The 16,368-nt window shown below is 44.5% G+C and overlaps 1 protein-coding gene across 8 annotated transcripts in view; it reads right to left on the bottom strand.

Annotated features, from left to right (window-relative positions):
* Positions 1-16,368, bottom strand: part of rhobtb4 (Rho related BTB domain containing 4) — a 38,931-nt gene that overhangs the window by 17,195 nt on the left and 5,368 nt on the right. The window contains exon 1 of one of the 8 annotated variants that reach the window (XM_061072221.1): positions 15,297-15,330. The exons of 3 other annotated variants lie outside the window; for them this stretch is intronic. Coding sequence is in view for 1 of the 5 variants with exons in the window: in XM_061072217.1 (XP_060928200.1) it covers positions 5,225-5,253 (29 nt within the window). In the remaining 4 variants the exon portion in view is untranslated. 4 more of the 8 variants (XM_061072222.1, XM_061072224.1, XM_061072217.1 and 1 more) reach the window with 4 other exon arrangements.

Genomic DNA, 16,368 nt, shown 5'->3' with positions numbered 1-16,368 from the left:
GTGCACTGGGGATAAATATATTTATTATAGATTTGCACCATGAAACAAATGGACGGTTGTGTGTTTGATCACCTGTCAGCTACAGGCTTAACCCCGGCACAGGAGGGAGGTGGTTATGAACGCAGCTCAACTGACTTCCTCTTTTAAAACCACACATCATTGTAAAAGGCTTATCAGAATCCCCTTTCCATAAACTGCTTACAAGCATTTCTGACATGTCAAAACACATGTTGTAACCCTTTTTTTTTTTTAGAACATTACAGGACGATGCTGCTCCGTTGCATAACCAGCCCACACAGGCACACAGTTAGACCTGTAGTCAGTTAATGAGTCCACCCGTCCTTGCTCAAAGAGCCGACCCAAGGTGCCAGAAATAGAGCGTCTGAAACATTCATAAAGGCCCTTCACTTGTTATTCCATTGACGTGGATTCCGGTGCGGCGCTCCCGTCCGCCGCTGACAGACACACAACGCCGGCTAAAAATGGCATCTATTCATCAGACACATGAGCCGTATGTGTACCCGATCTCCGCAATCCTCGCTCACCTCAGACCTGTTCATAGCTCTACTGCTGCGGCACAGAACCATCCCAAGAGGCCCGGTTGATTCCTCTTGTCAGCAACAACAAAAACACACCTTAATGTTTCCTGGTTTCTTGTCAAAGGACTTTGTCGGCCAGGAAGCGCAGCTCAGGGATGCTTCCTGAGATCGGTCTGTAAAAGAGGTTTCCTGAATGAATGGTCCATATGGAGTCAGAGAAATATTCTCTGCCACCTGTCTGGCTGCAACACCTCTTGATACACGTACTGCAGATAGAGAGGAGATAGGAGAAGCAGTAAAACACAGCCTGATGCTCGTTGCAGCTGCCAAAGCAGAAGTCCTCTGAAGAAAAAGAGGAAAGAAGGGCCTAGGTTGAAAGCTGCACAGGTATAATATGTGGGAAAGGACATGTGAAACTGACATAAGCTATGAGAGGACATGTAGTAGTTTTTAATTCCCATCGTTTCCAAAGCAACAGCAGATAAGTAAAAGGGATTGCACGAGGGACAAGGCAGGGTGGAGTTATTAGAGTATTAGAGAGAAAGAGGGCGACTGTCGGCCCGGCATTAGAACCAATCAGCCATGGGGATCAAAAGGGCACGACCAGCAATAACCCAAGCTGCTCAGGGGAACCGGGATTCCTGCTGACACTCCTCTCCACCGTCAAATGTGTGGTTCTCCAGGATGGACAGTTAGACAGAGCAGAGACCAGAGTGAAGTTATAGATCCTGTGCAACTGACTTATGGGAATGTGTGATGTGTGCACGTGAGCGTGCATGTGCTAGTGCACGTGGAAATAAGCTTAGGGCCAGGCTGTGAGGCATGGAGTGATGCAAGCAGTGATGTAATCATGAGTTGGCCTTGGCGGCGGTGGTGGCGCGGACAGTTTCTCAGGGGGATCAAGAACAACCAGCCCCCCAGATATCATCCTCCATCTCACGCACAGCACTGGGCTCCAAGTGCAGATTCTGTTCATGCGTCGGTCAACACACGTAACACAATTATGTACTCGCACACCACTGCACTTCACAGATATGCACCTGCTCTTGGGATTATATTTAAACTTCACAAGCTTTCACAAACTCGGGTGATTATTTTTAATTGCAAGACTGAGGGGGATGAACAGAGGCCGGGGACCGTGAGAGCCGAGCAGAGAGGCTCAGACGAGCGGAAAGAGAAGCTGCACGGCTCAGGTTTCATTTTTAGACAACGACCTCCAGTGAACTGTACTCAGACGTCTAGACTTCATCTGCCGGTCAGTGTCATCTTCCCAACAAAGCTGCAGAGGAGGCTGCAAAGACGAAGAAGCGTTGGAATGTAACAGTGGAAATGTGCACGTATTCCTGACTCTAGTGACACATTGAAGTGTGCAGAGAGGACCACGGTGATATGAACACTGTGACAGAAACCCAAACGCCCACTGAACACACAAACAGCGACCTTCTGCTTTACCCTGGAAAGTCACGGGCTGAGTCAGCGTGTGTGCGCGTGCACGTGCGTGCTCGTTGCAGGAGGAGCAGCCAGACAAAGAAACTCATGCATAATTTGAACTGTGCGTGAGTCTCGCTGTGGCTTTGCTTCAAGGCCGGGGGGGGGGGGAGTTTCATCAGGAGATGGCTTCAAGCTTTTTTCCCCTCACTGCACACAGTCAATATCATGCATACATCAATCTCTGACCTTACACTTTTCTCAATAACAATGTGCAGAATTCACCAGACATCCCTCCCACACCCAGTTTCCTCCCCCCTGCTGTCTCCCCCTCTCTGTTATGTAAAACCTTCAGCGATCCACTGGCAGCTTCCCAAAAACCCTCCATAGCCCTCATCCACCTCTTTTTATTTTTATGCCCTCTTCATTGGCACTAGAGTTCAACCTAATGTCACGATGAAGCCACCTGCCTCTCAGCTCCCTCCACCCCTCCTCGCGAAAATAAATAAAATTACCCCAATAACCAACCGCCCACGTGGACCACGTCGCATGGCCCGACACTTGAACACTCACGCATTGGCTACAGGGTTTACACTATCAGGCCTGGCTGCATGAGGCCAAAGTGTCCGTGTGTAATTGTTGGAAGAGAACTGTGGGTGTGCGTGTGCGATCATGTCTGCACACATTTTTTTGTCCAAAGTGTGTTTTTGAAACATTGACAGCCACGGGCGCAGCTGGCACAGACTGGTTACATAACCTGGTCTGTAGCCTCTGCTTGGCTCCCTGGACGACTGACAGCAGCACACACCGACTCTGACATGCAGACACACACACACACACACACATGCACGCCTGCACCGACTTGCCTCAGCCACTGCAGATGGCACTGGTGTTAATGCGCGGCCCATGGCAGACGGTGATATGAACACATCTATCTCAAACAAATGGAGAGGGTGGGGGTCTTTGTGAGCGGTGTGTCAGCCGGCTTGAGACGACGCTCCTCTTCTCTTCTCCTCCGCTGCAGTAATTCTTTGTAAAGACAGAGAGGCTCATATTGATGCCCTCATTTCCTTTATCCCTCCCCATCTTCCTCCTCCGCCTCCTGTGTCCATATTTTTTCCACCTGCTCCTTCTCTCATGCAGTCTCAACTCAGTTCTCTCAATTCACTCACTTATACTTTTCACTATCCCCTCCAGCACAGAATATTTTGATTTGAAATATCTCACCCGTCCGTCATTCACTTTTCTTCCATTTCTCATCCATTGTTAATATTTTCTTTTCCAGACTATTATTTCAATCCCTTTGCTGTTTGTCATTGACCATTACAACACTTTGTGATTACACTCTGTTTTGACAATGAACATCATAACTCATAGAGAAAATAATTCTAGTTAAATCTTTACCTACAAATACAAAACACTAGGGTTTACGTACTGAGTTCACACAGCTTCATATTAGCATAGATCCTTTTAAATACCATTGCATCATTTAATGCTGATTTGATTTAAATCTAAGACATTTTGGAAAATTTGAAGTTTAGTTTTTTGGTGTTTCTTATCTGAAATGTATTCATGACAATTGTGAATAATGAGGTCTGAGTGGTCAGATGTCAGGAGGCTTACAGGACACATCCTTGTGAGTTCAGACCTTTTCTTAGCGCTGAACACTTGTGATTGGATCACTCAGGATGGACGTTAATAGGTGACCAGGTCAGAACTGGGTCTGTGACACTGAGCCAAAGGATTCAGAGGTGGTTTGATTTAGTCTGGAGGATGACATCCCAGGCCACATATCTCCTTTGTAAATATAACATAATCATTTTTCCTCACCCAATCTCTACGGCATATATTGTAACATAAGGCTCAAGAAGACACCAACATAACTGCGAGCTCTGTTCCCATCATGCACCTCCCTCAACAGCCTGCTACAGGGGTCAGAACTATCAAGCCAGCCGCCCAATGCTCCATGTGGGTCAGTGCCGCACCGTGTTATCTCAAAGCTGTTGACACAGTCAGAGTGTTGGGCAAAGCTCCTATAACCAGGACAATGAGCCCCTCTGTTCTGGATCCAACTGAAGGTGTATGTAATGGCAGCACTGATTCATTAACAGTGGTGGGGGTCTCAAAACCAAACGCTAAAGCCCTACTGGTCAAAGAGGCATTTAGACAAGTAAATGCTTGTTCAAATAATCAATACAATTTAGAACTGTTGGTATTTCCACAAAAAGAATGAGTCACAAACACAGTGTTGCCATTAATAGACATTGTTTCAGGAGAAAAATGTACTGGCACAAAGCAACAAGATTGCACAATATGGAAGAAGAGGAGAGCCAACTTGTTCACACAACCACATCCTGAGTGAAAAATCTCTTCAGTTAAAAGTATTCTGTCTTTACTCGTTTGCAGGTGAAGGCTTCTGCACACAACCATGCAGCTACACACACATACACACAATCCTCATGACGTCATAGCCAAAGATGAGCAGCTGTTGTGTGTCTGTGTCTGTAGGCGAAAGAGAGAGAGGAGTGCATGTGTGTGTGTGTGTGTCTGAGCTCGTGCACGTTATCTATTGTCACAGTGCTGATGCGCGTCCACTTAATGCTCTGGTGCAGCGTCACTACACTCATCAATGAAAGGCTCCCTCCCTGCAGTCATTCATAACCACCTGGCCCATTCATGGATTTTTTTTAGGAGAAACCGATTCAACAATCCAGCGACTCTATTGACTGGGAATCGTCAATAAAAGGCAGGACCAGTTCAGCACCAGGGTGAGATCAGAAGTATGTCCACCTTTGTGAAATAAAGGTGGAACCTCCTCCCACATCCCAAACGGTGCGCTTTATAAAGTCTTGCGTAATGTGCCAAGCCCATCCATCCATCCATCCACCCATCCACCCATCCATCCATCCATCCATCCGCTGCTCTGCAACAAGGAATCCAAACACACATCTGTTGTGTGTCCGTGCGGCACATGTGTGTTTAACAAGCAGTAGCAGCAGCTCTCTCCCACTGTAGAAAGCAGCTGTTTAATACACGTGGCACGGGAATGAGAGCCTCCGGGGGGGTGGGGGGCTATTATACGCGCATGGGAGCAGATTAAAAAGCCATTAGGAACAATAAGGTCACCGTGATGTGATGCTGATGATGTCAGATCTGTGGAGGAGCAGGCTGTGTGCCGGAGGAGCAGCGGCTCCTGTGCACGGCTGAGTGGGAGCATGTGACTCCTGCAGGAGGAGGAGGAGGAGGAGGTGTCCTACCTTCCGACGGGTCCGGAGTTCACCCACATGCCCCTCCGCTGGGCGCTGCAGCCGGACAGGAGGCGCACGGAGACCGGGGGTGATGCTGGTTGATGGTCGCAGCGTGTGCGTGTGCGTGTGCGTGTGTATTTGTATGTGTGTGTGTGTGCAGTTCTTTGCCGGCTACCAACATACACAACGGTCGCACACAGGACCTCTGCCCCCTGTCACATCCTCCTCCTCCTCCTCTGCTCCCTCCACTCGCTGTCTCCTCCTGCTGGTTTCTAAATCCTGCTCCTCGGGGCTCGGCTCGTCTCGCCTGGCTGCTGCAGAGCTGACGTGAAGCTGCAACGAGGTGGAACCAGAGTCTTCTCCCAGTGAAACCAGCACATCACTGGAGCTCCCAGCTCTGGTTTCTGCTCTGAGCCGACTCCTTTTGTGTTGTTGTTTCTCCCAGCTGATTTCACCAGGCCACGCCCCCACGGCTGTAACGTCACGGCGCGAGTCGCCCAACTCCCTTTGTGCCGCATTCAGGTGCTGTCAGGAAACAGTAACCTTACACAGCCTGTAGCCTATATTTCCACTGTAATATCTCACCCCATCTGCATGGCTGTGACATATGTAGGACTTGGGAACATTAAAGATATTAATGGTGCTTAAAATCCAATCATAACCCAATTTCTTTGTGTTAAAAATATATTTAAACCGCCCATGCATGCATTTTTATTATATCTTTTACTTAAGGCCTCTACACTTAATATCAGACATCAAATAATATATCTATATCTAAATCATCAGACACTTAAAGCTGTTTAACATCCCAGACAAGTGTTATTTAAGAGAGATCGCAATGTGCAGCCGGAGAAGAGCATTTAAGGTCTCAGCAGACTTTAGGACGCAACAGCCAATCAAGTCCAGCCGAGACGATAGTAGCCCCGCCCCCGTCCCTGTGCCCCTGCCGTCCTGTTAACTCCACACATCCCGCAAAGCATGCTGCCTTGTGTTGATATATAGACAACTCCACTGCACCGTCTGTCTGTCCCAATACACAAGGAGTGTGATACACCCTCAAAAAGAATAACAATTATTTATCAAAACTGATTAAAAGTAATTAATAAAATTTGCAAAATTATTGTTATAAATCTGATTTAAGCAAAATTTCCGACAATCCATTCCATATCAAAGCTAAAATATCCTCATGAATAATGCAACACTTTAGTTTTTATTCATGGGAAATGGAGAGGATTTTTCTTCTATGGTTATTCTGGGTGCTCAGGCATAGCAACTGGCCACCACATAGCAACACTTGTGTGTTGCTACAAAAGGCAACACAGAAGCCAAGCGAAAGAGAAGAAAGACACATCGTGAATTTCTGACGAAAATAACCCAGCCACTTTTTTTTCTCTTGGATTTTTCCAAGATCTCAGTCCCTGGGAATTCATCTCTGGAATGTTAAGCTGCAGAAGAGAAGAAACGTGCAGCCATGTTCTGCCAAGAGGCCAAAAGATAAAAAAATATATACCACGCTATTCTGCCAGAAAAGCTATTTTTAACTTAAATGTAAATGGCTTTGGAAATTTGATGTGAAAGTGAAGACTTGAAGAGCCAGACATGTGAATGAGGTGAACCTGCCTTTGCATACATGACATCACAGTCATGTATGCAATTTAAGATAAAAGGGGAATTTGTATAAGATTACATCTGAGTGTTTCACTCGGGTGAACTTGGTTGTGATTGTTCATGTGGGTCTACAAAGTCTGGTCTGTGGAAGACTGAAGACAGACATCTACTGGTAAAACCTGGTATTGATTCCACTGGAACAAAGGAGGTGCAAACTCTCACTGCTACATCATGTCACTGCACCAAGAGCGAGCCTGTTTGCGGTAGATCCTAGTGCAGATCACTGGATCAGTCAGATTATGTGATGAGAGGTAAATGATGCAGGTTCATGTTGCAGCAACACACTAATATCTCCACCCTTGTCCCAGCAGACCCACAATGAAAACAATATTCACAAGCAAACACCAACACCGCTAAATAAATGAACAGGAGTTTACTGTGCAACTAGTGGTGATTTCACATCTGTCTGTCTCGTGTTGTCCATGAGAAAACCCTGCCCCCCCTGACCCGGCTGGCATGGGCAGAATTATACGGCGTGAAAGATGGGGTTGGAATGGTGCTGGAGAAAACAGGGGTTCAACAGCACTGGCACTGAAGGGGCTTAGAGAGGTGGAGAGGTTCGAGCTTTTTTTGTTGGAGGGGTGCACTTGTGAGAGAACTCTCAAGAAGCTCAGGCACCAATGAAATGTCTGGCCTTTTCAGCTAGAGAAGATTAAAAAAAAAAGACATTGGGGTTTTTCTTTACAAGCTTTATCGCTGCTTTTATTAACTGTGTGGGAAGTTTACTCCCATAGCTTTTACACTAAAGGTGGGAGAATGAGCTGAGAGAGTTCTTTGGCACGACTGCTTCAATAAGGAGCATCCAGCTGGGAGGACGAATTCAAGGTTTATTCTGCTGTGTATTCAGTGCCGTCCAATGCTCATAACCACAATTTCAATCAAGTCCGGCTCAAATATTTATTTCTTGGTTTGATTTAGTTGCAGGTGTAACCGTTGGAGTCAGGTGATCTCTGCACTGTGATTTGGACGCTGGAAACCATGAATGTCTTTGGAGGAGATATCTGATTATTCTGAAGAAACAAATGCTCCACTCAATTTGTACATATGTGGAGCCCCCAAACAAATGAAACATCCGAAAGTTGGTTCGCATATGATACAATAACCTTCAACTAACAAGCAATCTTCAAAGCACAATGACAGAAAAGCAAACATACGAAAACCTGACTGACCAAAATGTCACATATACCTCTCCCATGGAGCGCAACAATCGAAAGGGCACAAGCTGCGTCCCAAATGAGGGGCTGCATCCTTCAGAGGACGCATAGTCTACACTGCACATGACGTCTGCCTCCTTTGTAGACCGCAAAGGTTGAACCAAAATGAGACATACTGGTCTAGAGAGTCTTTCCGTGATCAGCTTTACCAGATTGTCCCATCCTTATTACTGTTACCTAGCAACAGAGCTGAAGTTGGACATGACAAGAAAGTTCCAATGCCCCTTTTTTTCTATCAACATGTGGACCATTAGCTGTTTGATTAAGTTGAAGTGTGATACTCAAGCAACGGAAGTCTTGTCACTTGCCGCCACCATTTCCTTTCTAAAAAACATTTACATTTAATTAAGAGCTATGAATCCTGGAATAGCCTTCGTCTCTCGTGGATGGAGTGACGCATTTATCGGCATTTTTGACAAATACCCTTATTATTTGGGTATTTATCAAAATGCACAATGGGTTCTGTATCATTCTGCTGTATAATCGGCATTGTAACACAGGTAAGAACACATCTCAGAATATGTAGAAGATTTTTCCTCAGATGCAAAAATCCTCATCTAATTTTTCATCACACATACCAGTAAAGGATTCATTTTGCAATCAATAATCCATTTAGTAAATATGTGACCTGTTCTTACAAAACAACTGCTGGTGAGACTCTCCTTGTTTACATTATGTTGCAAGTGAATGTGGCCTCACACAGATTGATTTCAAATGACATCATGAGTTTATATTCGATATGAAGCACTGGATATCGAGTATCGGTTTTATGGCTGTGGAGCATTTTGGAACGAAACTCTTCCCCCCTTCATCTCATCCTCTCCTGCCCGCTGACCCTCTTCTCACCCCGCGGCTCACCCGAACATCCAGCAGGCCCACACACACCCCCTGCCCCTACACTGTACTGGAACTGTTCTAAAGCTGTCAAAACAGGCAGCTTCTCACACTCCCAACGTCCACAGAGAGTACGCCTCACACACACACACACACAACACACACACACACACACACACACACACACACACACACACACACACACACACACACACACCAGACACACACACACACACACACACAGATATGCAACACACACTCAATGAAAAACAGTCTACATACAACCCTGCAAGCTCACACAAGTAGGTCAGAGCTGCAGTGGGTCTTCCAAATAGTCCTGCAGCACCATGGAACTGATAACAGTATCAGAGATTAAATTCTACCTTCAGACCTGACACTCACACACACACAACCAGCATTGTATATCGCATATGTAGATTTAATGTAAGATATCTTTAGCCTCTTTGTTTGTCAGGATGACTTTGACACAAGTCTTAGTTTTCCAGGGTAGCAAGAAGAAAACGACACCATTCACAGGAATTTCAGTTTGTTTGTTTCAAAATTCAGAGATCAAAGGTCAATACTGAAAATGAAGGCTTAAGTGGTATGAGCTCGGTAGAAACTGTCATTCCTAAACTGACCTGTTGCATTAAAAATATGAAAATCAAACAATTTCACATCTATCGAATCGATTTTTCATTCCCTTCCCCCTCTCATTTTCGCTTTCACACACACACGCACACACACACACTTTTTGACATGGACAAGTGACAGAGATCCGTTGCCAGGACTGGCACCCTGGCATGAAACAGAATGTGTTTTGTAACAGCGGCCCTGTTTGGCACCGGATGACGGGCATGTCAGCCGAGTGAAAAACATTCAACACCAGATAAGGCCTGGGAGAAAGTACAGCGAGAGGCAGACTGAGTCCAGCAGGAGGAGACGCTGAGGATGTTGTTTACTCACGATAGAACCGTCTTATCTGCAGTCAGTCAAAACTCTGTGTGTGCGACCAGCTTTTATTGCCTCATTATATCCTAATGAAGACATATCAGTCCACTGCTCACAACAGAAAACGAAAAATACTATAATGTTGTAGTGTGGTACTCAGAAGTGGTTTAATGTAACATTTCTGAAATGCTTTTGTGTTTTGGAGAACTTATGGTTTATATTCCTTCAATATTCCTTATTGATTCTGTTCTTTAAACTTTTGTATGTCAAGACTTACATTCTACAGTTTCAAAAATAAACATTTCATTTTATATTCCGCACAGGTCACTCACATTCACACTTATGGACAATTTAGAGTCTCCAATTAACTTAACTCCAACCTACAAGGCTTTGGTCTGTGGGAAGAAGCTGGAGCACCTGGAGAAATCCCACAAAGACATGGATGGAGCATGCAAGCTACATACAGAAAGACCCTACCTGAACCAGGAACCTTCTCTCTGTGAGGCAACTTTGCTAACCAAATGTGCTCAGCTCCTTTTTAATTTAATAATTGAAATATTTTATGCCTATATTTAGCAAATAACAAATTCCTGTTACCTCAATCAAATCTGTTCTATTACGTTTAATTGAGACAAGTACGCATATTATCGTATCTCTCATGATTCTTCATATATATGTAATTTATTGTACAATCTTAAAACATCAATCGTCTCATACTAGATCCTATTCCTTAACTGCTGTCATAGAATCTGTGAAAGCTGAATCAGATATTGAGATTTATGAGCTAATACGCGTTATCTGGTATCTGCTGACATACCTGTCAGTAGCTGTTACTCCCTCATTGCCACAGCATGTGGGATGACATAAGATTGTAATTCAGACTCCCTAGCTGTAGATAAGTGTTCACTGACTATAATACTGACGGTGATGACAGACCATGATGGTGGAATATGTTGGGAATGTAAAGTGGCTCGAGGTCCCGGAGCAAAAGGCTGGATATAGGTGGCAATAGCTAAACAACAGGGAAGGATGGAGGGAAGGAAGAGGGGAAGGGGAGGGGTTGTGGTTAACTCCCTGTTTTCTCCCTGAGAATAAACAGACCTGGGATTATGGATATTGATGCCAACTTAAATGTTCAACACTGAGGTGCCTGGCTTTTGCAAAACAGAGCCTGGTAAGAACACAAATGCTGCTGCATATTCTTCACTTTCACAACAGCACCAGCTCATCTGTTAGTATAGTACTTCCCATGGATCGTGTGCATGTAGATTAACCATTTCAAAGTGCAAAGTAGGTCAAAACTGACGTGAGAAATTCCAGTTATTCGATGTGCAGTCTGTTGGACTAATTGTTTTTTTGTTTTGCTCGAATCCTTGCCTGTAATTTTAAAGCAGTTTCACAAAACCGGAGCCAGGGAAGGGCCTTGGGGCTAGAAAAGGTGGAAGTGATGATTGAGTGGATGTTCAAAATTCCCGAGTGGCAGATGGCCTCTGTGATAAAGACAAACTGTGTGTAGCAGAGGCAATCTGGAACCCTGGAAGTTATATGTGCATTCTGACTTGAGGGGATTGAGGTTGCACAGGCATGTCTCGCTCTGCCCATGTTCATGTACAGACACATGGAGACATACATGAACACTGAAAAAACTCAATCTTAAAATCACACACACATGCATGCGAACAAACACATCTGCACACACTCTGCTGGGTAGGTCAGCGGAGGGGCCTCTTAAGCTGTGGCTGTCAAGTGCCAGGGCTAATCTTATTAAGGCTCTCTTCAGCTGCTGCTAAAAAATCTTAAAGTGATAGGTGACCGCTGAAACGTTTGCACTCTTTTAACCTGAGCCTAGAACCTTGAGCACAGTTCATATTGTGATACAGACACTAAGTGGGTACAATCCAAGGTGGCTGGTTGAATCGTAAGGAGGCACTGTACACCCAAAAGTGTAGCAAGGAAGATTACTTTTAACTAGGGCTGCGAGCAGCACTGTGCAGGTCTGAGCCCTTGCGAACTCGGGACCTGATGCCTGATGTCTTGGACTGTTGCAAATGTGAAAGATTTTTACGATCTGAAGAGAAACAAGACTCTAAAATCTCTGATGCTGAGGACCTAGACTTTGTTCTTAGTCCATGAAGGATTTAGGTTTAGCAAAGGAAGCAACCTCAGCAGGTCTTGGCCTAAAAGGACACTGACTGCAGGAGCAGTAAAGATAAAAACGACAGCAAATAAACACAACCTCAAAGACCTTGATGTAGTCTTAGTCCTAAAATCCACCCATCTATCATCTACACCACTTATCCTTTTAAAGGTCGTGGGGAGAGCTAGAGCCAATTCAATCCAATCACACTAGGTGAGAGGCGGGGTATACCTGGGGTTGCCAGCGTGTTGCATGGTGAACATACAGAGACAAACAGTCACGCTCAAATTAACAACCCAAATCTGCATCTGACTTTGCACTATGGATGGAAGCTGGAAGAGCCTTGATCAGTATTCATGTTGTTGCCTATGGTGAACATCTAAATGCAAAATTTCATAGTTAAAATATTTTTTAAAAAGTTTTACATTTTCCATAAAGATGCTGCATGACATTGTCTGAGAGACAAAAAATACACTATATTCTGACACTAAAGCTGAGGCTAACAAATATACTGAGGAAAACAGAGAATAGACCAAAGATCTGTACATGACGGTGCGATTCTTACTGACCGAAATCAAACATTTCTGCTGTATCATGCTTTGAGAAATCCAACCAGTGTAATCCACTGAGCCTTTTCACTCTGCCACCTCTGATTGGATTAAAAAGAAAACACTTACACCATCGATACTAGTCCAATGGGTTCTCTGTCAGTTCGAAAGTGATTTAATGCTCCAGTTATATTATCTGGTAACTTCCTAATAAGTTTGGAAGTATTAGTATTATTATATTTAGTAAGTCCATCAGCTGGGATAAGGATGATATTATCACATTGGTGTTCACCAATAAACCGGACAAATAAGAAGAGGAAGTGGTTTATCATTATGGCTAACATGCTGTGCAGCACTATACTATAAGGTACACTAAGAAGCATTATTGACAGGGCCACCGATGGCAGATCAATGGCCTGTTAGCCACAAAGAACTGTAATTTATAGTCGGCCGGAAGGTCTTTCCAATAATCTGTGCCATCTATCACTGCACACTGACATGTTTTGCTGCTACCTGTGGTGATGTCAGGAATGTCGACGACCTCTGTGAACCGAGCGCAGGTCCGCAGCCACTCTCACAGTCTGGTGAGGATGTTTCAGAGTAAACTTTCGACTGGGGTTGATATCCGACAACAAACAAGGAAAAGGTGAGTGAGGGCAAATGGAGTCCTCATTCCTCCTTAGTGGTCCATGTGGGAAAATGTTAATCTATTGTCTCATACATGTAGGAAAGGGACACATCACTATGTTTCGGAATTACAGAAATGCATATTAACCAGAGGAAATTGAATTCTTCAAGTGTCTGAACAATGTCAGGAGCGAAGGGAAAGTGCTGAAGCCGAGAGGAGAAAGATGCACTCGGTCTCACAGGTCGGTCAGTATTCCAGGAACAGCTTGATCAAACAGAGAGTGAAGCCAAGCCAAACACTTCTGGACTTCAGTCTGGCACAGAGAAGCATAGCTGAGATCACACTGCACACAGTCAGCACATCAACCCACCGCTCTCTGTAAAGTGCAGAGCAGCGGTTCCCAGCCTTTTACGGCTTATCTACCTGGGACCAGAGTGATTGATTTACATGGTTTGATCTGGAGGATTGATGGGAAAACAGTCTCCAGTGATCCATAAGAAATATAGACAGCGACAATTTGGTTTTGACATAATATAATTTCCCTGTTAAGTTTGCTTTGAAATCTACAGCCTCATATACAGTATGTTGATTATTTCATTATAAAATACTGTCCTTCAATCTCCTTGATCCTTGACAAATTTGTATGTGTATTAATAAAAAACTCGAAAATCAAATCAGGTTGTTTTAAACTTCACTTCCAGTCCAAAATATCTATATTTGTATCAGACTAATCCTGTATCCATCTGCCCCTTTTTGAATCATGCTGCTGCTCCCAGAAACAGAAATAGAGAGGAGCAAACAGAAGGGAGGAAAAGAGCGGGAGTGGGAAAAACAATATCACAGACAGACAAATAAACAACAATACAGAAACCGGAGGCATAACAGGAAGGTCCTTTTGTTGTGTTGACTTCAAAAAGTCTGCATGTTGTTTATTCTCTTGTGCAGCTCTGTTAGAAGAGAGTTCCTCATATTGTCTTGCCCTTAGACAAACACAAAAACAAACTTGTATGAAACCATACAAGTTTGCACAGACAGAGTAAAGACCAAAGACCACGATGGGCCAAACTGACAAACACCACATACAGAAACACAAAGTTCACCTGACAGCAGTGGAATCCTGTTCCCTGTATATGGGCTAAATCTGTCAGGATGGAGTCGAACATGTATCTCCAATTGTGGGAATGTTGCTAAACAAAACAGCACATTCAAGCAGACACACACACACACACACACAAACACACACACACACACACACACACACACACACACACACACACACACACACACACACACACACACACACACACACACACACACACACACACACAAACACAAACACAAACACACACACACACATAGATGATACACTATAACAGTAGGCATCCGCAAATAGTGTGATGGAAAAATCTATACTGGTGTCCGGTTATTTCCGCACTGCTTAGCGGTGGTCTGGTGATACAAGCGGCGTGCAATAGTCACTGCACACTGTGACCACATGTCATTGAGCCAAAGCCAAGCTGCAGCACGGCCACACACCGGCTGTAATCATTTGAATCAGAGGCGAGGGGTGAGGGCGAGAGGAGTGGCCGCTCCTTGGGTTGGTGAAGTCCGGATAATTACAGCTGATCGTATGACCACTTGTGAACATTTAAACCAGAGTATTGTTAAGATGACAACCATGATGACAACACACTGAGAGACTCCAGCCATTTGTATCTCAAATAATCGCCCCCTCTGCAATCCGATAGGGCTTTTAAGAGTTACGTTTAGATTTACAGTCGGCACCGCTGTGTTACCGATCAGTGCGTCGAAGGGGAAGTAAAAGGTGGCACGTGATATTAAATAGGAATGATACTGATAATATTGATTGGATATTTATGTTGAAACTGGAGTGATGTAGCCTATTCTGGGAAGAGAGGGAGGAGAGAGAAGCAATATCATACAGATTGTATAACATTTAAAAAAATGTCCGCCTCTTAAATGACCAAATTGGGTTTGTTAAGTAATGAATTATCCTTATCTTTATCTAGATCAAATCTATTAACTCATCATGTTGTATGCTGTTGATTTGGCAGATGTGCAAAGAAAGTGGAGAACCAACCTGACTTTTAAGTGTTATGAAGTTTTTCCTCCATTCAGGGAAAAAAATCCTTGAAGTGTGCCACGACTAAAAATAGATCTGAGCTGAAAATGGCCAACCATACCACATAACATGTGGTGAGTTCATTTCAGATTTCCATATGGGGGGAAACCACAGACACTGGAGTCAGGCAAACACTGACTGGGAGGATGACAGAGTTTTTTAACTCACAGCCCTCAGTAATCGTTTCTGATTTATCCAGTTTGGTGTGAGCATGTGCATCCCAGTGTGCGCTGTTTGTGTGTGTGTGAGAGAGAGAGAGAGAGAGAGAGAGAGAGAGAGAGAGAGAGAGAGAGAGAGAGAGAGAGAGAGAGAGAGAGAGAGAGTGTCAGTCAGGTTGCATCAGCTTCCTGAATCTGCAAAAACGATGCAGCCCTCGATCAGATGGTATCTGGGCGTTTCAAAAACACACACACATACACACACACACACACACACACACACAACAATGTCTACGTATGAAAAATAAATGTGAGACACAGTTTGACCTCTGGACACGTGCAACTCGATGAGCGCAAAACAAAATCACAGATTAAAATCCTGTGGTTTCATGTGGCTGGGCCAACACTGAAACTGGTCTGACCCTGATTAGCAAGAATGGCACCCTTGGGCGTTTCTCTCACTACAGATTAGTTAAAAGCCTCCAGCTGTTATTAGAAGAGACACACACACACACGCACACACACAGACACACACACACACACACGCGCGCACTCACAGACACACACAGACAGGCAGGGAGTGTATGCGTCTGTCAATGTGTTTGTCTATAAAAAGCAAAACATAGGTCTCTGTGAGTCATCGCTCCTGAATGTGTGTGTGTGTCTGCTAATGACTTTTGGAAGATTTGATCTTGAATGTGATGCAGTCTAGGTGTGAGGAAGAGGAGCAGCGTTAGAGGGAGGCCATGGGGGCATTCAGGGACGTTTGAAGCTTTCATGGGAACAACGAAAGGTCACAAATCAACCAGCGTCTCATTAACACCAGCAATCAACTACTGGCTATGCTAAAGAACATGAGGGCAAATGTCTGG

Source organism: Limanda limanda, chromosome 5, assembly GCF_963576545.1.
Source record: "Limanda limanda chromosome 5, fLimLim1.1, whole genome shotgun sequence".
NCBI lineage: Eukaryota > Metazoa > Chordata > Actinopteri > Pleuronectiformes > Pleuronectidae > Limanda > Limanda limanda.
This window is presented reverse-complemented; position numbering and strand designations above follow the sequence as displayed.